Raw genomic sequence first — 23,943 nt, forward strand, 5'->3', positions numbered from 1 at the left:
ATTAATCGTGGAGAGTTCAGGACACGACCACAAACGCTGTACGGACTTGAAATTAGCTGCCTTTCCCGGTCCCCTTGCCAAGATGCGAGTGGGGGTGGGCCGTGAAGGGGTGGGGCTCCGCCTGCAGGGGGCCAGCATGGAATTCTCCCTGGCAGAGCTCAGAGTGACACTGACGGGCAATCGGCCGAGGCCAGAGCGGCAGGCAGCATCCGGGGGGAACGGGGCCGGCCGGGGGGGGGGCGCCCAGGCGGGCTTCCTGGAACCCCGGCTCCGCGGCCGCCTGCACCCTGACACAGGCCGGATAAGAGCCAGGCTGCTTTATCGGAGCCCGGCTGGCGGCCGCGCGCCGTCCCCACGGCACCACGAGGAAGATCGCGGGCAGGGGGTCCTCCGAGGCCATCTTCCGAGTGGTCAGTCCGGACAGGCTGGTCTCCCGAGCCCCGCAGCCGATGGGAGCCGACGCTCGCTTCAGCGATAGAGAAAGCCGGGTTGCTTCCAGGAGGACGGCGTGACACGACGCTGAATGTCCAGACCTGCTCGATGGTGAGTGCGAAGCGACTGCTCCGTGTGCAGCTGGCGTGGACCAGACTTTAGAGGGAGTCGGGGTGTGAGGAGGGCATCCGCACGTCCCACCTGGAGCTCCCCAAGCGCTGAGGCTGAGATGAGATGGCAGCATCCTGCTGTGTGGCCTTGGGCAACTTCTTTCCCCTCTCTGGGCCTCCCTTTGTCCATCCCTACAATGAGAGGTTGAACTAGGTGGTCTTTAAGGGGCTCTTACTATGACTACTGTTCTTTCCTTGTTTTTAGCAGCGCCGGGCAGCTTGCAGCATCTTAATTCCCCCACCAGGGAATGAATCCCGGCCCTTTCAGTGAAAGTGCAGAGTCCTAACCACTGGACTCCAGGGAATTCCCTATGACTGCTGTGTTTTGTGGGTCTGCTGCATGCCAGGCTCTGTGCCACGCATTGCTGAAGCTTTAGCTCAGAGAATCCCCATGAGCCCCTGGCAGGACAGGGATTATTACTCTTCTTCTCGTTGTACATTGAGCAAGTGGAGGCACAGAGGAAAGGAAGTGACTTGCCCAAGGTCACACAGCTGGTCGGTGGCAGAGATGAGAATCAGATCTCAGAAGCTCTCCACCTCTGGGACTTCTGTGTTCTCTGAGTCTGTGACTATCCCAGGAAGCAGAGGTGAAGGAGGAGAGAGTGTCAGGGGAGTGTTATGTGTACAAGGAAGCACAGCAGTGGGACAGACGAAGCAGCAGGCTGATCAGCCTGCAACTATTTAGAGGGTATGTCAGCCCAGGGGTGGGCAGGGGCTCCTGGCTTGAACGGAGAGGGCCTGATGCCGCTTGCTGTACCAGGCTCCCGGGGAATGAGAGAAGAGAGTTAATATTAGGCAGGGCTGGGGAGAGCTGGGGGTGGGGAGAGTGGCACATGCCTCTATGAGGTTTTGTTCCAGTTTTATTTTGCCTTTTCGAAAATCTGTTTCGAATCATTCTGGGCCCCCACTGCTCCTCTGGACGGAACAGAATTGTGAAACACACACAGTGCTTTCCACATGCCTCCCTTGGGGGGAATCACATATTAATATTATCGTAGGCTATTTGCATACATACATCCCTGAAGCTGTGATGACAGCAGCCGAGAGATAAGATGCAAATAAAGTCACCTAGTGTCTCCCTGGCAGCCACAAGGAGGATGCATGTTACATCAAGGGCTGGGAAATCCACAGCAGGGCTGTGGCAGGTGGGAAATCCCTCAGGTGCCAGCCGTCTGGGTAGAGCTGGAAGTCCCAGCACCCAGATGTGGCCTCCTCTTTTCTCTTCTCTTGGAAAATTCCAGCCCGCAGCAGCTCTGTACTCACTCCTTTTCTTTCTGGGACTGGCCCAGACCCTCTGCCTTGGGCTTGAGTCGAGACCCGATTGGTGGTCCTAGCTCAAGAGTGACCAACTTGTCCCAGGAGACCCCCTCAGTCCCGGGCAAACCGGGACAGTTGGTCACCCTACACAGTTCTGCCCTTGATTTTTGTAATCTTGAGCAAGTCACTCCCCTTCTCTCATCTCTAAGACGAGATTATTTTAGGAAATCTCTAAAATCTCTTTGCACCTCTAAATTGCTGTGACTCTGGCTGGAAGGCACTTATGTTCTAAACGTGGGTGAGACACAAGCTTAAAGAGGAGGAAAATCTCCCCGCAAGTCCCCTAGTGCATCAGGGAAGGCACCGGAGGAGGCTGGGATTAAGATGGGCTTGAAGAAGCGATTGCTGGCCTGCAGTGCCCCGTGACTGCTGTCAGCGAGAACAGTCCTAGGGCCCCGCAAGCTTCAGAAAAGCCTCATGAAATGCTGAAAGCCCAGCTCAGTCCCGCAGCTTAGGTTTGGCACAGAGTGATTTAACCCAGATGTCTGCCACTTACAGAGCCCTCACCTATGCCTCATTGGAAGCTCAGCACCCCCAGGGTCCCCCAGTTCTTTCTGGGGAGCTCCAAAGGGATGTTTCACATTGGCTTGCAAACTGGTCCCTCGCCTCTGCCGCCAAGGCCACTAGGAGAAGCTTCACTGTTGCCAGCACCCATCTTGTGGGGCCAGACTCCAACTGCTTAGTGCCTGAGCTGCTCTGGGTTCTGGGCAGAGGTGGAGGGAAGGGCTTCCTCCCCAGCCTGTGACACTCTCTGCCGTGTGGCCCCTGCACAGGTGGTGTGCTAGAGCCAGCTTGGACCGGCTCGCAAAAGCCGACTGTCAGATTTTCAGGAATTTGGTGAACTCGTTGCTAACCAGGGCCATTATTAAAAATTAAGCTACATAAACTTATAATTAAATAAAATTTAATTAAAAACAAAGGTCGTGGGGCTTCCCTGGTGGCTCAGTGGTTAAGAATCCGCCTGCCAATGCAGGGGACACGGGTTTGAGCCCTGGTCCAGGAAGATCCCACATGCCGCGGAGCAGCTAAGCCCGTGCACCACAACTACTGAGCCTGCGCTCTAGAGCCCGCGAGCCACAACTACTGAAGCCCGCGTGCCACAACTACTGAAGCCCACACACCTAGAGCCCGTGCTCCACAACAAGAGAAGCCACCACAATGAGAAGCCCCGCACCACAACGAAGAGCAGCCCCCACTTGCCTCAACTAGAGAAAGCCTGCGCGCGGCAACGAAGACCCAACATAGCCAAAAAATAAATTAATAAATGAAATAAATTAATTAAAAAAAACAAAGTCCGTAAGTACTCAAAACTCATCACTTTTCAGTTTTTAAAACTACATGTTACTGATACTGGTTCTCCTGGGGAGGTTCACGTCCGGTGTGTCTGTCTGGTGGGAACACCCCCTAACAGTGCACTATTGCATATCTCTTCCCAATTCCATTTTTTGCGACTTAAGTTGGTAGCCTGAAGTCATCCATGGTGGGAGTAATTACACTATGGGAATTGGCAAACAGTACAGCTCAGGGACTGATTTATTGTTTTGTTGATTGTCTAGATCAACAAAGTGATCTAGACAAAGAAAGGGAGGGAGAAGAGGATGATGCAGGTTAAACATAAAAGCATAAAAGTGTGTCATGTCTCTAATTGTTACCGTGGGAATAACACCAAAAAGCAGGGAAGTTGCACACTTCGCTGACAAACCAGGAAAGTTCCGACCTGCTCTTTGGTGTATCATTTTTGTCTCAGTCCTTAAGGTAAAGGCAGATATCAGCCAACGTTCTGGAAAGAACTACAGTCACTCATCAATTATAACCATAGGGTGACAACAGATACAAGAGTTGGGGGCAAAAATCAACAAAAATGTCCTGTGTGAATCAACTGAGTATATGAAATTTACAAAAGAGGGGGCTATTGTACATTTTATGTTTATCTGTAAGTTGTGGGCTACACATCCTTTACATCAACACAATCTATAGTAAACCTGAGTATATATGTGTTTATGTGTGCAAGCATGAGTAAGTGCCTATATTTGTACACATGTGTGCACGTGCATACACACACATACACTTTCCCCTGGAAAGCTGGTTGTTAAACCTTCACCAACACACCACTGGCCCCATAGCATATATGCTTGTGCCCAGGGTCTTAGAAATCTTGTCATGGACCGTCCTCAGCTCTCACCCAAAGGGATTCAAACTCCAGGCACTGGGCCTTGGACACAATCCCTCAACTTCCTCCTCTGGCCTCAAACAAACCCAACAGCCAAACTCCTCTCTCCTGCCCTAAGCGCTGGAATGGATGCAGAGATTGGGAGGGTCAGAAGGTGTTATTTGCACCGGCTGCATCCAGGGCCCCAGCTCAGGCAGCACAAAGGCCCTGGGTCCCCGCATTCTCAGTGCCCCCCATTCGTGCCCCCCCGCCCCTCCACATTCGCAGGGCGTTTCCAGGTCCCATCAGGGGCAGCTCCCTGTAAATTCCATCCCTTTTCAGGTCTTGCTCCTGCCATCCTTGATTTTCACGCACAGCACATGATTCTCTAATCAAAATGGCGTCTTGGAACATGGAGGAGGAATAGCTAAGCCAAACCTATTGGAAAGTTCAGACAACTTTCTATTTTTAGAAAGCCTAGGAGCCAGGTGGGCCCTTTCCAGTCTCCCAGGCCCGCAAGCACGAGAGGAAAATATTTCTCATTCCCCTGTTCTGCCTTCTTACAGGCCTAGCCAAGGAGGAGGCCCAGGTGGGGACACTGGCCGCCTATGAGAAGTGAGGCTGGGATGGCAGGAAGCGAGCCCCGCCCACAGCAATCTTAAAGGGAGCTAAAACCAGGGTTTTTTTGATTCTTTTATTTATTTATTTATTTTTATTTTTATTTTTTTTGCGGTACGCGGGCCTCTCACTGCTGTGGCCTCTCCCGTTGCAGAGCACAGGCTCTGGACGCGCAGGCTCAGCGGCCATGGCTCACGGGCCCAGCCGCTCCGCGGCATGTGGGATCTTCCCAGACCGGGGCACGAACCCGTGTCCCCTGCATCGGCAGGCGGACTCTCAACCACTGCGCCACCAGGGAAGCCCCTGATTCTTTTATTTTGCATGTAGGAAGGGCAATCCTGACTTGAAATCTCAGTGGGTCCTGCTCCAGGTAACCACTGTCTATTCTTCCAGACCATTCATTCACTCGTATATGTAATTTTAATGTTCAAAACTGAGGTCATTCTTATGTTTTACTCTGCATCTTCCTTTTCTCACTGGACAAAACACCCCGGGTGTCTTTCCCTGTTAGCACATGAAGACCTAAACCACTCCTTTCAATGCCTGCATAACAGAAGCCCCAGGAGGTTGTGAGAAGGGAGCCATTTTGACAACCACATCTCTATTTTCAAACCAGGTCTCAAACTTTCTTGACTGCAAAGCACATGAGTAGAGCCCAGCTGCTTCCATTTTTCAGTAAAAAAGACATTCTATTGGCTCTACCCTCAACCTATCTCTGGAAGCTGCTGGCTTCCCGTCACCTCCATGGCCGCCACCCTCGTCCCCGCGGCCATCATCCCTCTCTGGACTGTTGTGGTTGCCTCCTCACGGACGTTTCTGCTTCTCCTCTTGCCTCTCTGATGGGCTGTTCTACACCTGCAGCCAGCAGGTCTTATTAAAAGGAAGTCAGATCCTGCCCCTCCTCTGCTCAGGACACCCTCCTCCCCGCAGGCCTGGCTCCCTGCTCCTGACCACAGCCACCAGGCCCCGCAGAATCTGGACCTCATCTCCAGGTTCTGCCCTGCCCTGCCCCTCGCCACACTCACTGTTCTCAAGTGAGCCAGGCTCAGTACTGCCTCAGGACCTTTGCACTTGCCTTCCCCTCTGCCTGGGACACTCATTCCCAGATCTCCACATGGCTCACTCCGTACCTCTTTCCATCATCTAAAAATAATATATTATTTTTCTTTTTCAAAATATCCTCAACTAGAATGTGAGTTTCCTGAGGGCAGGTTTTTTTTTTTTTTTTGGCCTGTTTTGTTCAGTGCTGTATCCCATAGTAGGTACTCAGTTAAGACTTATGGCATATTCGCTTTGCTACGTTGCCAAGGGTGACAAAGCAGTCAGACTGAATTAGGGGCCCCGGGAACCTCTAGCTGCATGCTACATTTCATTTATGAATACCGCATTTTAATAGCCCGCGCTAACTCACCAAGCGGCCACTCCTTTGCAAAACAATGAGAGTCTGTGGAATCGTGCATCCCCACATGTGCCCGTCAGACCAGCCAGGCCCAGGTTCCAGGCTCTTCATGTGGCCCCTGTATTCACCCCGCCTTGTCTGTCTCAGGTGGGCTTGGAGGACCCGGTAAACAACCCCCTCTTTCTTACCTGAGTTCGGATAAACCCAGGAGTCAGGCAGGTGATGGGACACGGATTCTGTCTTGGCCAGGTGGCTGTCACCGTGTTGTCCCTTGAATTGAATCCCCTCTCCCACCGCCCAGTGCTGCAGGCAGCCGTCTGCTGAGGAGCGAGCCTGGCCTCGCCCTCCAAACTCACTCCCCAGAATGAGTGAGGGGAGGGGAAGGCCCTGCAGGTGGAGGCATGAGGAGGTGGGCTTAAGTGGTGCCTCCAGACCATTGGTTGCGCCCACCCGCCAGATGCCAGATAGGCTGATGCCTGGTTGACAGCAGCGGGAACGGCCCAAGGTCTTTTCTCACTTGCCCAGTGACACCCATTAGATCCCTGGTCCCCAGATCCAGGTCCAGAGAGCTTTCCTCGTCTTTAAAAAATGGACCTTTGGGCTTCCCTGGTGGCGCAGTGGTTGAGAGTCCGCCTGCCGATGCAGGGGACGCGGGTTCGTGCCCCGGTCTGGGAGGATCCCGCGTGCCGCGGAGCGGTTGGGCCTGTGAGCCATGGCCGTTGGGCCTGCGCGTCCGGAGCCTGTGCTCCGCAACGGGAGAGGCCACAACAGTGAGAGGCCCGCATACAGCAAAAAAAAAAAAAAATAAAAAAAATAAAAAAATAAATAAAAAATGGACCTCAGGTGACTTGAATGAATCACAACCCAGGTGAAAGAGACAATTGAATGTCCCCATTTACCCACCCAACCCACAAACAGCTGTGACAATTATTTATAACCAGGTATATGCTCCTTCCCACTGTGGTAGCTACTATTTGAATTTTGTGTTTATCTTTCCCTTGGTTTTTAAAAAATTATAGTAAGATATCCATAATATAAAATTTACCATTTTAACCGTTTTCCAGGATACAATTCTGTGGCATTTAGTACACTCGCAATGTTTTGCAATCATCACCATCATCCATCTCCAGAATGTTTTCATCATCCTGATTTCTCTTGTTTAAAAAAATAGTATTGGGCTTCCCTGGTGGCGCAGGGGTTGAGAGTCCGCCTGCCGATGCAGGGGACACGGGTTCATGCCCTGGTCCGGGAAGATCCCACATGCCTCGGAGCGGCTGGGCCCGTGAGCCATGGCCGCTGAGCCTGCGCGTCCGGAGCCTGTGCTTCACAACGGGAGAGGCCACAACAGTGAGAGGCCCGTGTACCACACACACACACAAAAATAGTATTATCACTGACATATTTATGCCATAATAATATATTATTTACTTTTACTTATTTTTGAACTTTATAAAAAGATATGTTGTCTTGTGGTACCTATGTGTTCTTAAATCATTTTATCACTAAAATTCATCTATGGCTGCATATGGCTTGCTGTTGATTCATTTTCACTGCTGTATACTATTCTGTGGTATGCCAGAATTTGTTTTCCAAGTCTATGGGTCTTTGGGTTGTTTCCACTTGTCTGTTTGCTGTTATAAACAGAATTGCTTTGAGCATTCTTGCACTTGTCCTAGTACATTCATGCTGGCGTGTGTCTCAGATGTGTACCCAGGAGTAGGATTGCTGGGTCGTAGGGAATATGAAATAATATACTGAACTATTTTCCAATGTGGCTGTACCGATTCACACCCACCCTCAACCATGTGGCATTTGTCAGATGTCTTACTTTTTTGCCACTTGAATGAGTGGAATTTCCCCTGGATCTCGACCACCACCACATAGACAGGCCCAGCTGCCATCGACTCGGTCTCTCCAGGTCAGAATACCCAAGCCTGAGCAGGCTGTGGGTTCCTGATGTGCCACATCTTTGTGGTACGGCTGCTCCCGGGGGGGAACCGAGCCTGACAGCTATGCTGTAGGAAGGAAAATGTGGGGTAGGGATTAAAGACCTTGCCCTGATAGCATCGACCTCTCCTTTCTCCCCTTCCCCTGCTTTTACTTAGTGTGACGGGGGTAAGGGTAAATCCTCACCGTGAGACAGGCACTTTTCCACACACTTTACATGTATTGCTGTAAATTCATTCAACCCCCAGGTCCCGCAAGTGGAGGTGCTCTTATAAGCCCCACTTTACAGGTCTGGAAACTGATGAACAGAGAGGTTAAGTAACTTGCCTGGAATCACACAGAGTTGCGTTTGGATCCAGCTTGTCTGACTTCCTCTGGAGTTTATTCCCCCTCTTGGTGGGGCTTAGCAGTTAAGTGTTGCAAACTCTTCAGTCCTACAGACTTGGGTTCAAATCCTGGATCCCCTACCACTGTGCTGTGTGACCCTAGGCAAATTACTTCACCTCTCTGCACCTCTAAAGTGGCAAGAGCTCTCTTTTCCAGAAGCCTCAGGAAGTGTTCCTTTCTTGTGCCGTATTGTTCCTTGTCGGGTTGTAGGCCCATTCCTGAAACATCCCTGGAATACGCTCCTTGGCATGAGCAACTGACAAGGCTTATCCTTGGAGCTGAGGGGGAATCAATTCTACCCAAACCAGTGTCGGCGAATCAGGGCCTGAGGTGTCCCAAAGCCAGCTGCTGTTCTTGGGAGAAGGGCAGGGGTGCTGGCAACAGGAGTGGAGACGTCCACTGCAGTCTGGACTGGTCTGGCCATTGACCTTGGTGACCATCTTATTGCCAGAAGGGCCGACCGGGATGAGTGGTGACGGGCACAGGCCGTCTCTGGCCTCACCCATGTGAAGCTGATGGCCGTGCTCGGGCCATTGCACATACACGTCTGGAATACCTATTCTGAAGGGTAATTTCCAGGGAGAAAGCATGTTTATACTTTTTTGGGGGTGGGAAGATTCCATTTCTGTTGCCAATTAGTTCTGCTTGAGAACAGCTTTTCTCAACACCAACATGTTGGCCGTCCAGGCTCGAGTTCTGTTGATTAGCTCAAAGTGGGGGAGAAAAGTGATTTTTCTTTCCTTCCTCTGCCCCCAACCGTGATACCCGGCTGTTAGTGATGAAAGGGGTCCTGTAGCTCATTTCGTTTTCCTTGTCATGACTCCAGGAAAGGCTGTAAAAATCATCAGTGGGCCCCGCGGGCTGTAATTGGCTGGAGGGGAAGTTGGCTACCACAGCGGCTGAGTTATCAGAATCCACTTCAGACGAGGACGCCTCAGTCAAGCCTCTTCTAATTGCACCTGCTCTGCAGGCTGGCACAGGGCAGAGAGCGCTGAAGGGTGTCTGCATGCCTCTCTTCCTTCCTGGGTTCCAAGAGCACCAGGGCTCTTGTCAAGACAGAGAAGCTGGGAGACCATGTGGCAGGCTGGTCCCCAGCCAGCCTCTGTTGCCTGCACCAAATCTCAGCTCCGCTGTTCATAGCCACGAGCCGTGGACGAGGGACTTGAGCTTTTTGTGCTCACTTTCCTCATTTTAAAGTGATGGTCATGGTCCCTTCTGAGATTGCTGTAAGGACCAAATGAGTGGATACACTTGGAAGAGACCCTGACCACATGTAAAGTCCTTCCTAAACGTCAGTTTTTATTATGGACTCAGGATCTCCTCTGACGCTTGAGTCCTATGTGATTGTACCAGAGTATCTTAACCCAGTCCCCTGTTAATAGATGTGACATCGGTTCCAATCTTTTGTGATTGCAAGTCATGCTGCGTTGAATGACCTGTAGCTTTGTGTATCCACCCCTCCCCGGGGTATGTGAACCCCACGATAACCTTCGCTCTGGACTTTCCTCCCCGAGGCCTGCAGAATGAGGAGAGATGAGTGGGCCATGGGCCAGCCCCGGCCTGGCATGCAGACCGGCCTGTGGGGCAGGGCATGGGCAGGCCCTCCCGAGCCAGGTGGGACAGATTCCTTCTGAGTCCCTCAGAGGAGTGAGGCCATCTGGTCCCCAGGTTTCTGGCAAATGCCTGAGCTGGCCTGGACAGAGGAAATCTGTGCCATGCAGGTTCAGCCCATCTTTTGCGATCCTCTTCCTCCAGGAAGACCCCTGGGATCTCTGTTCCAATATTCTTGGCTGTCTCTGCATGGATTTAGTACCATGGTGTCCGGCTCCCTTTTGCAGGGACAGGAGGAGTCAGGAAGGCCGGATGTTGGTCCTGACGTCTTAGCTCTCCACCCATGTAACCCCCAGGGCCTCCGTGTCCTCATCTGTATGAACCGGATAATAACAATAATGGTAACAACTCCTCAGGAAGGTCTTGGGAGATCTCAGCGATGCAGCATTGGTGGAATGTTTGACCCTGTGTCGGGCGCGAGAAACACAAGCTCAGGTTAGGAATGTCGCACCTATGGGAGGGTCCAGGCTCACCTCGCCCACTGGGCCATGGGTACTTGCAGGCCGCAGCATCTGGTCTGAAATAGAGGATAAACGGAGTCCAACCTAACTGTGTGGGCTTGGGCAAGTCGTCCTCCCTCTGGACTAAGTCTTCTTTCAGAAATGGGGGTTCTGACGATTCCTATCTAGTAGGTTTGTTTTCGGAATTAAAAGAGGCAAAGCACATAATGCTTTGGATCTAGCAAATGCTCAATAAATGCTGGCTACTGCTGATATTGTTAATCTTTGGTGTTAACAGTCCTAAATATCCTACCAGAAACCAGCACAGTGCCGTGCATGCAGTGGGTACTTAGTAAATCAAATGCACTGACCGACAGGGCCAAGTCCGCTGGTTATAAAGTAGGGTCTGAGGGAAGCACTGACGGAAGACCCCATTTCTCATGTTGTTGACTCCCTTAGAGAATAGAGGAAAACCACCCAATATGACCTGATCTGCGGTTATGCCATCTGCTGGTACTTAACTCCATGCAATGCTGGATCAGGCATCAACACCCCCATTTTACAGATAAGAAAACTGGGGCCCAGAGATGGGAGAGCCTCACCCTGCACCCCACAGCCAGCCCACGGCACAGCAGGGGCCGATCCACTTCTCCTGACCCTCAGGGCAGTGGTCCTCACCCTGACCCTCAGCCCCGTGCAGGAAATGGACCGTGGGGGCGAGATACAGTGTCCCTCTGTGGCCAGAGCTCTTGCACATTTCTGACATTTTTGCCTCTTGGGACAAAGGGTGAAGAAACTCAGATGAACTGTTCTTGTTTCCCGATGGACAAACACTCCTGACCCAGGGTGAGGGATGTTTGCTGCTGGATTGGATCGGAAGTGTGGTTTTGCCTGGGTTTCTCCCCCTCCTCTGTACCCAACTGCAGGGCGACTGTAGAAAATCCAGGGAGGGCAAATCCAGGGATGACCTTAGGAATTCTTCCAGAGTATCTGAAGGGTCAGGGGGCTCCCTGCACCGTGGATGCTGGCAGCCCCGGGTCCGCGCCCAGTGTGCTGTTGGACCTGCCCCGAACGAGAGAACAAACGAATGAGCAGGTGTTCACTGCCCTCGCCTGGCCCTCTTCCGTGTGTCCTCTCCTCTTATAAGGACACCAGTCATTGGATTTAGGGCCACCCTAATCCAGTACGACCTCATCATAACTAATTACATCTGCAAAGACTATTTCCAGATAAGGTCACGTTCTAAGTCTCTGGGTAGACATGAATTTTGGGGGGACACCATTCAACTTACGACACCACCTAATAAATATTCGCCATTATTAACACTCCCTTCACCATCTGTTGAAGCAGTACACACCGCGTGCCGGGTGCTTCTCTGAGCTTCTTTTATTCCTTCTCTCATTTGGGCCTCTCTGAAGTTGTGTGAAGTGGCCCTGTGATTATCTCTGAGGCCCAGATAGGTGAACGGACTTGCCCTAGGTCACACAGCTGGCAAATAGCAAAGCTGGGCTTCGGACCCTTTTCTTTCTGACTCCAAAGTTGGCAAGATTTCGAGACGCTCCAGTCTCCCCCCGAGAGCTTGGGGTTGCCATACTCTCCTTCCCAGAATCCCAGTATCTGAGATAGGCTCGCTCCCGGCCCGCACCGCTCTCCAGAAACATGCCCCCCAGAGATGCTGTAAAGGGACAGGGGAGGAATCTTGTCTTTATCGTGGGAACCTGAGGTTGCACTCTGCCTCGGGTTGCCGGTGCCCGGGTCTCCTGCGGGTAGGAAGCTGGCGTGCCACGTCATCCCTCACATCTGGGGGCATTTTAGGAGTCTTGACTGGGGGCTACAAATTGAAAAATGGTCCATTCAGGTGTGATTTATTCATCATCAAGACAATGCTATTAAATGCTCGCCAAGTGATTCACTCTGGCAGGTTGACGAGGCCCGACTTCTCGGGCCAGGCCCGGCCACGGCCTTGCAGCATGGGTGGGGCTGTTTCTCTGATGGTGGCATCGGCGAGGGGAGAGTAGGGCCTGGTGGGGCTGGGATGAGGCTCTGACAGAGACGAATGAGCGCGCGGCCAGATGACGTTCTGCAGTTCACTTTTTTGTTTTTTGTTTTTTGCGGTACGCGGGCCTCTCACTGTTGTGGCCTCTCCCGTTGCGGAGCACAGGCTCCGGACGCGCAGGCTCAGCGGCCATGGCTCACGGGCCCAGCCGCTTCGCGGCATGTGGGACCTTCCCGGACCGGGGCACGAACCCGTGTCCCCTGCATCGGCAGGCGGACTCTCAACCACTGCGCAACCAGGGAAGCCCGCACAGTTCACTTTTTACCACACCGCCGTGGAAGGAACTTGCTTTGGCTAATGGGAGACGTGTGCAATTAGGGGTCAGGAAAGAAAACTTGTAATTTCCAACAACTGGGGCTTTGGGGCCAGGAAATAGTTGCTCTGTCAGAGTGGAGAGAGTGAGTGGGTTGGAGACCCCCGGGGAGGTCAGGGGTCCCCGAAGGACAAAGCCAGCCCGCAGCACTTTGTGTGGGTGGTTGATGGGCCTGGCGAGTAGGTACGGGCTGGACAGACACATGGCAGAGAGCACTGCCTCAAAGCCAGACTCCCTGGGTCCCGATCCTGATTCCCCTGCGTCCAGCCCCTTAGACAGCCCTATGTGGGCAAATGATGAGCAGGCCATGACTTTTCGGAGTTGGGCTTGATTTAACCCACTTCACCCTCTGATTAGAATGGTCAGAACGTAAGATAGGGATTGTAACAGACCTCCCTTGGGGGCTTGCGGGGACGTCCTGAGCTAACGGCATAGAGCAAGTGCTTATCGACGCCAACCATTGTTGTCAGGACGGCGATCCGGTGGGGCGCTGGCCGCGTATGGAGGAAAGCCAAGGCTGGCAGCACACCGGCTTCTGGCTGTGGCTCCAGGGCCAGGCTCCTAACTCACCCGCTGCCCACTGGGCAGGAGCCTTCTGCTTCCTTGGGGCAATTGGGAGCCCAGTACCAAAGTGGTCGTCACCCAGCTTGGGCAGCCCATGTGCCCAGCATCCAAGAAGCTGTGGGATCAGCTGGACCCAGGAGGAGGGCTGCGGTTACCTCCAAACCACTACCTGCCACAGCTGGGTCACCCACGGGCTGCCAGCCTGTCTATACACCTGTGGACATCAAAGGTCTGACTCACATTCCCGTCTTCGGAGCAACGGCAGGACAGACAACGGCCACGTGGCCCCTGTGGCCCTCTGCTCAGGGGGCTCCAACCCTGGATGAGAGGAAGGGATGGACACGCATCTCTGTAGGGCCGGGGGGCTGGGGTGAGCCGCACGGCGGATCCAGCTCAGGGGCGGGGATCACGTAGGCCTGGGGTGGGGAGCGCTAGTCATCGTAGTCATCGGGCCCTGTGAGCTGCATCTGGCCTGAAAGTCTGTTCTCCCGATCTGGAGTCAGGCATCTGTTGCCATGTGAAGGCTAAGACCTGATCCCTTCCCATTTGTCCCATCACCACCAGGTCTGACTGCTCGGGGGCCACGGCCAGGCCGTGACATTTGTGCCAGCTGGCTGCAGCTTTCCCACAAAGGCCAGTTTCTGGAGCTCTCAGATGCCGTGGCTCTCGGCTTGTTTATCTCCACGGCGCCAAGCCTGGCCGGCTTTTGGGCAACAGCAGGCCTGTGGGGAACATAATCCATGAAAAAGGGACAGCAGAGCCCAGCGTCGGGGTAGAGGGGAGGCCACAGGATGCTGGGCGCCCCGGCGGTAGGCAGCTGGGAGCACAGTCCTCTGGAGCCCCAGGAGGCCCTGGGTGGCAAAGTGAGGATGGAGGTAAGGCTTCTCTGCGGTGGAGGACCTCTCCCCGTGGGACAGCGGGGCACTGACTTTGTGACGGCCGCTCAGTGAGGGCTCTTCACAGCTTCATTCCGACCTACCCTTGGGCTTCATTCCCTGATTCTGTGATCTTTTCAATGCTCAGCCAGGGGTCCCACTCATTCGTTCGTTCATCCATTTTCTTAGTCCTCACAATGAAGCTCTAAGGTGAGGAGGTTATAGGAGCAATAATACTAGCAGTTATATAGCAGTTATCATTATGCACATTTTTAGATGAGGGAAGACATAAAGTTTGAGTAATTGGTTCCCGGGCACAGAGGTAACGATGGGCTGTATTAGTTATCTATAGCTGCGTTAACACACGATCCCAAAACTTAACGGCTTGAAACAGCCCGTGTTTATAATCTCAACGTTTCTGCAGGTTGGGGGTCCAGGCCTGGCTCGGCTGGGTCCTCTGCTTCAGGGCCTCTCATGGGCTGCAGTCAAGGGGTCAGGGGGCTCCAGTCACCTCAAGGTCCAACTGGGGCAGGATCCATTTCCAAATTCTCTCAGCGGTGCAGGCAGGATGCAGTTTCTCCATGGCTGTTGGTGGGAGGCCCTCAGTTCCTAGCCACGTGGGCCTCTCCAGCACGTCAGCTTGCTCTGTCAAAGTGTGTGTGTGTGTGTGTGTGTGTGTAGTCACTGTCTTTTATAACCTCATCTTGGAGATGATATCCACCCCATCACTTTTGCCATATCCATTCATTAGAAGCTAGTCACTGGGCCAACTCATACTTAAGGGGACAGGGTGGCTGCCAGCAGGGGTGGGTGGCTGGGGGCTGCTTTGGAAGCTGCCCACCACCAGGGCCAAGCCAGAGTTTGAACCCAGTTGGGTCTGACTCCAAAGCCTGCCCCCCTGTCCCTCCGCCCCGCAAAGGAAGCTGAGAAAAGAGTTCTTTCTTCCCTAGTCCTAGGGATTGGCCACCTGTCTGTTACCACTCCGAGTCAGAATGGAGTCGCCATTCACATATTCAGTGGACACTTCCTGAGCATGTACTACGTTTCAGACACAGTGCTGGACAGGATAGCTGTGGTTCCCACCCACAGGAGTGTCCATCCTGGGGACTGACATTGGGTGGCTGCACATTTCCTCACACTGTCACATGTGTATGCAGAGAAAACTATCTTTATTTCCTGTAACTGATCTGAGATTTCTCACAAACCCCAGTTCTAGGGCAACAAGGAAGAATGCTAGATTTCGTCTAATCTGGTAGATTTAATCTGATCCAGGACTTCAGGCCTTTAGGTAATGCTCAGTCTCAGATTCCCTTCTGCTCCCTGCTCAGCCCCCTCTCTAAGTGCCATCTGAGTCTGTGTGTCTGGGAGGGATGCTGATGACGAGGCTCCCCATGGAGGGGAGGAGACTGGGTCTCCAGCCACGTCTGATGCCTGGATCACTGCTTGTCTTTCTGGCATCTGTGGCTAAAGCTGGCGGCTGGAAGAACTCATGCTCTGGGCTTGGAGCCCTGCCTGGTTGGCCTGTCTCCACCTTGGCTAAGACCTCCCATCACCACTTCATCTGGCCCCCTGCCCAGGCTGTCCACTGCCTGCCTCTGCTGCGGTCACTCGGCCCCTCCCCCAACAGCATGTCCCCCACTTAAGTAGGGACGTGTTGAGTCCCATCCTGGCGATGGGGGGACCCCGAGTAGCTGGGGAAAGTGGACCACAGGGCTTCTTTCTCTTTAACCTGCTGCATCTTCGGGTTCCCCATCCTTAGCTGGTGGGTGGTGGTGTCAGTGCAGCTTATTCCTTGAGCCTCCAGAGGATCAGCACAAACCCCTGCCTTTGGAGCTGACCCTGCTTGTATAAAAACACCAATAAATAGAAGCAGCTGACACACAGGGTGCCTATTACACACTGGAGTCTGTTTTAAGCACTTCACACGTGAGCTCATTTAATACAACAACTCTGGGCGGAAGTACTCTTAGTCCCATTTTATAGATGAGGAGACTGAGGCACAGAGAACTGAAATGCCTTGCTCATGGTCACAGAGCTAGTAAGTGGCAGAGCTGGGATGTGGACCCAGGGGCCCTTAAGTCCATGCTTTTCACCATTGGCCTCCTCCATCTCCTGTCCTCTCTGGGCTGAAGCTGAGAGGGGCAGAGGGGTCCTTGCTTCCCCTATGTACTCTCCTTCGGCCATAGTTAGCCAGCCCGGGGTCACAGGTGAAGGGAGACCTTCTCTACTTTCTCAGTGATTTGGGAAATTGCTATGCTCATTGGGAGCTAAGGGACTTTAAAAAAATGATGTCTCACAGTCGAGGCTTTTAAGGCTACCGTCTCGTGGCAAAACCTACTTAGATTATGAGGAACTGAGTCTAGCCATGGTCCTGCTCTTTATTCCTCTGTACAAATCTACATCTTCACCGGGCAGATGGATATGTGAAGACCAGGAGGGGAAGGGCTGTTTCCCCACAAAGGCAGAGACTAAAGTGCAGTAATATTTTTCAAATTATTACCTGTTACGGAAAGGATCACACACTTAATCAGTCACAGTTGTGATAAACGTGCTGAAGGGGAAACACACAGCAATGCGGGTGTGTAATGACCGTCTGAGCCCATTCAGGGCTGCTGTGACAAAGCACCAGAGACCGGGTGGTCAGAGCCACCACGTCACAACTTCAGTTCTGTCAACAGACTCTGCGACCTGGCCGAGGCCCAGCCTCAGTCTCCCTACCTGGGAGCAAAGAGGTCAGTCTGTCGCCTCTGAAAGGGTAGAGCTGAAAGTCCTCCAGGCGGTGACCTGGGCTGCTGAAACTAGGGCGGCCGGGGAGAGCAGGTCAGGACCACCCAGGGTAGAACGACGCGGAAGTTCTCAGGGCTCCCAAACGCTCTCCTCTTTCTCTCTTCTCCATCCTCCTTCCTTCCTGCCCCCAGCTAAGCCGATCTAAATGAGAATGATATAAATACCAATACTCTGCCGTTTACTATGTCAGCCATTGGACAAGCATTATAAGATGGAATTCTCAGAGACAGACACAGTGAGTAGTAGTATTATCCCCATTTTACAGAAAGGAAAACTGAGACTCAGAGAGGTTAAGCAACTTGTCCGTGAGGACACAGTGAGAACGTGGCATGCTAGGATTTGTCCCCAGGTCTGTCTGGCTCCGAAGCCTTTGCTATCCTCCCACCGCTGCTGTGCCCGTCAGGTCTCTGGATAGGGGGCAGGGTGGGGTAGAAAAGAATTTGCCCCAGGAAAAAACTTCAAGAGCTGGACTCCAGAAATGCCTGAGGGAGCCAGGCCAGTGAGCCGAGCTGCAGGGAGGATATGTCAAGAACTTAAAGCAGAAACCCAATTTTGAAACGTTCTAGGACAAGGCAGGGAAGGGCCCTCTGGAGATGGGGTGGAGATTCCAGTCCATTTAACTGGAGGAGAAGGGGGTGGAGGGACATTAACTTTGCTGGTTGATGGTTAACGTTCCCTCCCAAGGGTATGTATGATTTACGCCGATGTTTTAAAACAAATTCAACCAAGCTAGACTCAGTGTCCCAGGAAGCTAAGGAGACGGCACTCCTGAAAACTTTGGGGGTAATAAAAGGATATATTCCAGACAATTTGCCTCCTTGCTGATTCTACTTATCCAAAGCAGATGTCCTCTTATCACAGAAACCCCTCAGGAAGGGTCTTCCAGGCACCTCCAAGAAATTGGTGTCCTGTGTCTGCATTCTAGGCCTCTTGTCTTGACTGGATCAAAGAGAAAAAACAAAAACAAATCCCCAACTGTTCCCACCGTCATATTAGCTAAACCCACTTTGGTCCCCATTCTGGGGTCTGCCTGGGAAAAAGAAGAATCTGTACATTAAGAATCTTTGAGTTACATGTGACAAAACCCCAATTCATACTGGCTCAAGCAAAAGAGAATGTATTGGCTTACATAATTTAAAAGTCTAGGATTAGGTGTAGCTTCAGGTATGGCTGGATCCGGTGGGGTGGTAAGGGTGGGGGATCTTAGGGCTGATTTTCAGTGACCTGGACTGGAGGAGATTTCCTTGGCTGAACCCGTCACGGTGGCTGCAAAGATGTGGTGGTCTGAATGAGTCTCAGTGGTGTGCACTGAAAAGTTGTAAGGGATCATTCGTCATGAGAAACCTGTGGCGCTTTTAGAAGCAAAGTCAAATCAACAGAGAGATCTTCTTAAGTTCTGTCTGATCCAATGAGATCTTAAGAATCTGAGCTGTTCTCAGCTCTGAGGAACCTTATAAAGCATCTGGGTTGGGGAGGCCAATATGCGAGCCACCAAAATACTATTCTTCCCTCCTTCAATTCCTGGCAGACATTGCTAATGGATCACAGCACCCTTTCCCAGTGAGCCTCAGACTCTGTCTCAATACTGCTTTGGAAGCAACCCGTGTCCACCAGCTGGTGTTAGAACAGGAGCCGAAACGATGTGCAATTTCTTTCCTAAGCGGCTGGAGAAAAGGAAACCAAAGCTCTTGAGAGTTGTGATTTGCCCAGCATCACGCAGGAACTCAGGGACCGAACCCTCCTGACTCTGGCCAGCCTCCTTTCCTGTGCGATTCTGCCTGATTTGAGCACTGAGGAGGAGGTCTGTCCCTCAGTGGAGATTTCCACTGCAGACAGCTGCGGCACGTGGTGAAGAAATAGACTTGAGGTCAGAGGAAAGCCAGAAAGCTCGGCCACTGACCCAGCTCTTGCTGAGAATATCCCCTGGAGCTGAGTGCAGCTCGGTGGGCAGGACGATTGGTGGGGAACCTACCAGTCAAGCCACTTGTCCATCCACAGAGATCTCAACAGGCTTTTGGTGCCCTACCTTACATATAATAAAACCCGGGAACGTGCTCTAGTAGACACGCATTCTCAATGGGAGGTGATGCTGAAGTTATTCCCTCCTGGGGACGGGGATCAGGGTTGTCTTAGAGGGAAAGAGAAATGGCTAAGAAGCCAGAAAGTGGAGAGTAAGTCCTGACATAGCTATTATTTTCCCAGCTCACCCTTAAACAATCGGAGCAAGAAAATACGTGTCAAACAACCAGCTGATTATTGGGCCGTAGGGAGGTACGGAAGGCAGGTCCTGACCTCAAGGAGCCTACAGTGATGTATGGGGTATGAACTTAGTCAGTAATTTGTGTGGACTGACATTGCGCTTGCTGTGTGCCTCCCACAAAGCTAAGAGCTTTGCCTGCATTATCTTAACTCAAATTCACACGACAACGTGGAGGAGGCAGTGGAGATTTTCCTTATGAACAGACACTGAACCAGAGGCTTGGAGAGAGGGAGCCGCGCTGCCCATGGCCACCCTGCCCGAGTGAGGGCAGAGCCGGGCTCCTGGTCAGGCCTGCCTGACCCTGGTTCTGACTGAGCCACACGCCCTGGGCTGGCAGACGTGGTGAAGAGGAACAGAACGGAATGTGTGAGCCGCTGGAGAGCCATTAGGCCCGTTGCCCCCAGCAGCAGTGTGCAGGGTGCTGGTGGGCTCAGAGAAGCACGCGCTCGTTCCCAGAAAGCACAGGTGTGCCCTTGGGAAAACGTCACCGGGGAGGCTGAGTAACGTAAATAAATGCCAGTCGTGACATTTAAGCTTGTGGTCCACAGAAAGGTGCAGTCGGTTTGAAAACTTTGGATCTAGAACAAGCCCCCCATTGTACAGGTGATAAAACTGAGGCTCAGGAAGGAGAATTGACTTCCCCCAAGTTGCACGGCCATGAGCAGTGGGGCCAGGACTTGAATCTGTATCGGGGTCCCAGTTGAGCCAACTCCCCTGGGGGCCCATGGGAAATAATAGGAACCAAACTGTGGCAGGGCAGTGATGGAGCATCCAAAAGAGGGTGCTGGGGGGGCCCGGATGGAGAAACACCTGAGGGTGCTGTGCCTCGCCACCTACAACAGATCCCCCGGGGTGGGGGGGTGGACGGCAGTGATGACGGCAGCGCCTATGATGGCCACCACCTGAGCTCAAACCCAGGCCTGTGACCTGGCACTTAAAAAGCACCCGATTTCACAGATGTGGCCAATTATTATTGCTTCTTTATTTCCTTTGGAAATTTCCTTTTAATACTTTTTGGCTTTCCCCATCCTCAGCGGGGTCTGGCCTTAATCAAGGCAGCCTGATTGATGACAAAAGCAGAGGCTCCCAGGTAGGCTGCACACACCCACACCTCCGGTGGGTCTGGCAGAGGCTGGAGGGAGAGTGCAGTTTGCAACTGATCCTTTTCGCATCAGCAGTCAGCTCCTCGGAGCCTCTGGAGGGGCTGCTGATTGTGGAACCAGCTGGAACGGAAATGCGAGGGCAGATGTGGCCACAGCCAAAGGCCCGAAGTCGGCAGAGCTTCGCTGCAGCGTTTTGGAAAAGGTGCCACACCTGGAGCCCATTAGATGCAGATTCGCATCCCAGAACTACCACTGACCACCGAGCCGCTCTGCCTGGACGGGACTGGGTTCAGTCCCAGGAGCACCCTGAGCGCTGGGGCACTGCCTGCTGAGTTACTGCTATTTGTCCCCGTTGTCAGCTAAACTCGCTGTGGACAACAGCTATGCTGCGGGGGCCAGGGGAAACGGAAGACATAGTTCTCCCCGTTCTCTCCCAGGCCCCCGACCTGCCCTTCAGCCTCAGGAGTTCCGGGCTTTACCCTTTGTCCAGGACCTTCAGAGAGATTGTGATAACAGCAGTTCTGAGGCTGAGAAGGGGTCGTCGTGAGGACAGTGTGTTCCTGTAACAAAACCCTCCTCCCCTCCCTGCCCCTCCTCCAAGTGCTACAGACCAGAAAAGGGCAGCTTGTCATTAGGGACATGCAGGGACACAGCTTTGGATCCTAACTGTCTCAAAGGGCTTCTACCTGCTTTGGTGTGGTGTGTTTGGGTTCTCTGGATCATAAATCTACTGTAACAATTCTAGGTAAGAAGGGGATGACTTGGGGGCTTCCCTGGTGGCACAGTGGTTGGGAATCTGCCTGCCAGTGCAGGGGACATGGGTTCGAGCCCTGGTCTGGGAAGATCCCACATGCCACGGAGCAACTAAGCCCGTGAGTCACAACTACTGAGCCTGTGTGTCTGGAGCCTGTGCTCCGCAACAAGAGAGGCCGCGACAGTGAGAGGCCCGTGCACCGCGATGAAGAGTGGCCCCCGCTCGCCGCAACTGGAGAAAGCCCTTGCACAGAAACGAAGACCCAATACAGCCATAAATAAATAAATAAATAAATAAATAAATAAATAAATAAAAGAAGGGGATGACTTGGACGGTTACAGAGATGTTCCTTTTGATTATACAAAACAAAACAAACACCAAACTCCAGAAAATCTAATAAAACTAATTTGAAGAAAGATTTGTTGGGTCATGTATGGAAAAGTCCAGTGGTAGTGTAGGTTTTAGGTGAAGCTTGATCTAGCCACTCCACGTTGTCACAGGGATCCAGACGGCCACAGCACCTGTCCCTCTTCCACATACATCTGTGTGTGCATGCTCCCGGAATGGCCATTCCAACTCCAAATATCCATGACCCTTCAGCTCAAGTATCTGCACCAACTGAAATGTCCTTCCATGTCTCTTCATTTGTATTCCTGAGGGAGGGAATCAGATGTCCAGGCTCATCCTTTCAGGCCAAGCACCAGAAGTTGTATGTTTCTGGCCAGTGAGTGGATGGTCTCTCCTGGGTCCAGTTTCCAACGCTTATTCAGTCATCAGTGGCCAGACCACAAAGGTCACATGGTTGTTCCAACTCGGTGGAGGAAAGATGTCTGAGAAGGGGTCTTGGACCAGTCAACCACCCTGATACCTTCCCAGAGAAGTGGGGACCCACACGCTGAGTCCCATGAGTCTCTGAAGACTCTTCAATTCCTCCCTGGCCTGAAGATTATCTGGAGTCCTCTTTTGTTCTTAATTAGTAATTTTAGGAAATTTTTTTTTTTTTTTTTGCGGTACACGGGCCTCTCACTGTTGTGGCCTCTCCCGCTGCGGAGCACAGGCTCCAGACGTGCAGGCAGGCTCAGCAGCCATGGCTCACGGGCCCAGCCACTCTGCGGCATGTGGGATCTTCCTGGGCCGGGGCACGAACCTGCGTCCCCTGCATCGGCAGACAGACTCTCAACCACTGCGCCACCAGGGAAGCCCTAGGAAAATGTTAAGATTGGTTCTGGTTAGAATTTTTTTCCCAGGTTTTTTCTTGAGGCTCTGTTTCTGGTTCATTCAGGAGGAGAATTTCAGTCTTGGTGCAGGAAATAGTGTTAATCACTGTTCCCGAGAAATCTGTCAGTAACCACGTGTGTCCACCGTCAGCAAGCCCAGGATTAGCCTCAGTTGGCTGTTGACAGCCAACTGAGCTGCTTCTTCAAACAAACTCTGCATTATTTTATACTTTCATACCAGGAAAAAGGTTTGATCTTCAAAACAATGTACTCACGTCATCGATTAGGCTGGAAGAACTTGTTTGGCCAAATTTAGAACCCACAAGAAGGTCAGAGAATAAATTTAGAACTGAACTCTGCACCCTGAGGGCCAACAGCTCCATCTGGCACTGGGTGCCTGCTAACTCCACCTGCTACCTGGAGTTTGGTTGAATTTTTCCCTCTGATTATGTGTCTACAGAATTCTTGCAGGATAACATAGTCATTAAGGGCACGACCTGGCATCTAAAGCCTGTCTTTACTACTTCATAATCTGTGTGACTCTAGGAATGTGTTTCATCATCTGATCCTTAGTTTCATCATCTTTTAAAGAAGGGGGGAGGGTAATAATAGCATCTAGCTCACAAGGTGTTACAAAAATTGATTAAGCTATTTTTGTGTGGGACTTCCGTGGTGGCGCAGTGGTTAAGAATCTGCCTGCCAATGCAAGGGACATGGGTTCGAGCCCTGGTTCGGGAAGATCCCACATGCTGCGGAGCAACTAAGCCCATGCGCCACAACTACTGAGCCCACGTGCCACAACTGCTGAAGCCCACATGCCTAGAGCCCGTGCTCCACAACAAGAGAAGCCACGACAATGAGAATCCCACACACCGCAACAAAGAGTAGCTCCCGCTCGCCACAACTAGAGAAAGCCTGTGTGCAGCAACAAAGACCCAACAGAGCCCAAAATAAATAAATAAATAAATTTATTTTTTAAAAAGAAAGATTTTTGTGTGGTAAAATATATATAACACAAAATTTACCATTTTGATCTTTTTTTTTTTTTTTTGCGGTACGTGGGCCTCTCACTGTTGTGGCCTCTCCCATTGCAGAGCACAGGCTCTGGACGCGCAGGCTCAGTGGCCATGGCTTACGGGCCCAGCCGCTCTGCGGCATGTGGGATCTTCCCGGACCGGGACACGAACCCGTGTCCCCTGCATCAGCAGACTGACTCTCAACCACTGTGCCACCAGGGAAGCCCCATTTTGATCATTTTTAAGTGTATGGTTCTGTGGGATGACATACATTCACACTGTTGTGTGCAATCATCACCACCATTCATCTTCAGAATTGTTTCATCTTCCCCAACTGAAACTCTGTACCCATTAATCAATAACTTCTCATTCCCCCTGCGCCAGCCCATGGTAACCGCCATTTTAATTTCTGTCTCTATGAATTTGATTACTTTAGGAACCTCATATAAGTGGAATCGGACAGTACTTGTCCTTTTGTGACTGGTTCATTTCACTCAGCATAATGTCTTCAAGGTTCATCCATTGTGT

General features: G+C 52.1%; 1 protein-coding gene across 4 annotated transcripts in view; it reads left to right on the top strand.

The window, feature by feature from the left end:
- The first annotated feature begins 220 nt into the window (after nucleotides 1–220).
- RIPOR3 (RIPOR family member 3) overlaps nucleotides 221–23,943 on the top strand; it is a 74,623-nt gene continuing 50,900 nt past the window's right edge. For all 4 annotated transcript variants that reach the window (XM_081257323.1, XM_081257324.1, XM_081257326.1 and 1 more), the window contains exon 1: nucleotides 221–543. In XM_081257323.1, the coding sequence (XP_081113449.1) occupies nucleotides 541–543 (3 nt within the window). In that variant the 5' untranslated portion in view covers nucleotides 221–540. The remainder of the gene's footprint in view (nucleotides 544–23,943) is intronic.

Source organism: Mesoplodon bidens (genome assembly GCF_964165515.1).
Source record: "Mesoplodon bidens genome assembly, chromosome: 15".
NCBI lineage: Eukaryota > Metazoa > Chordata > Mammalia > Artiodactyla > Ziphiidae > Mesoplodon > Mesoplodon bidens.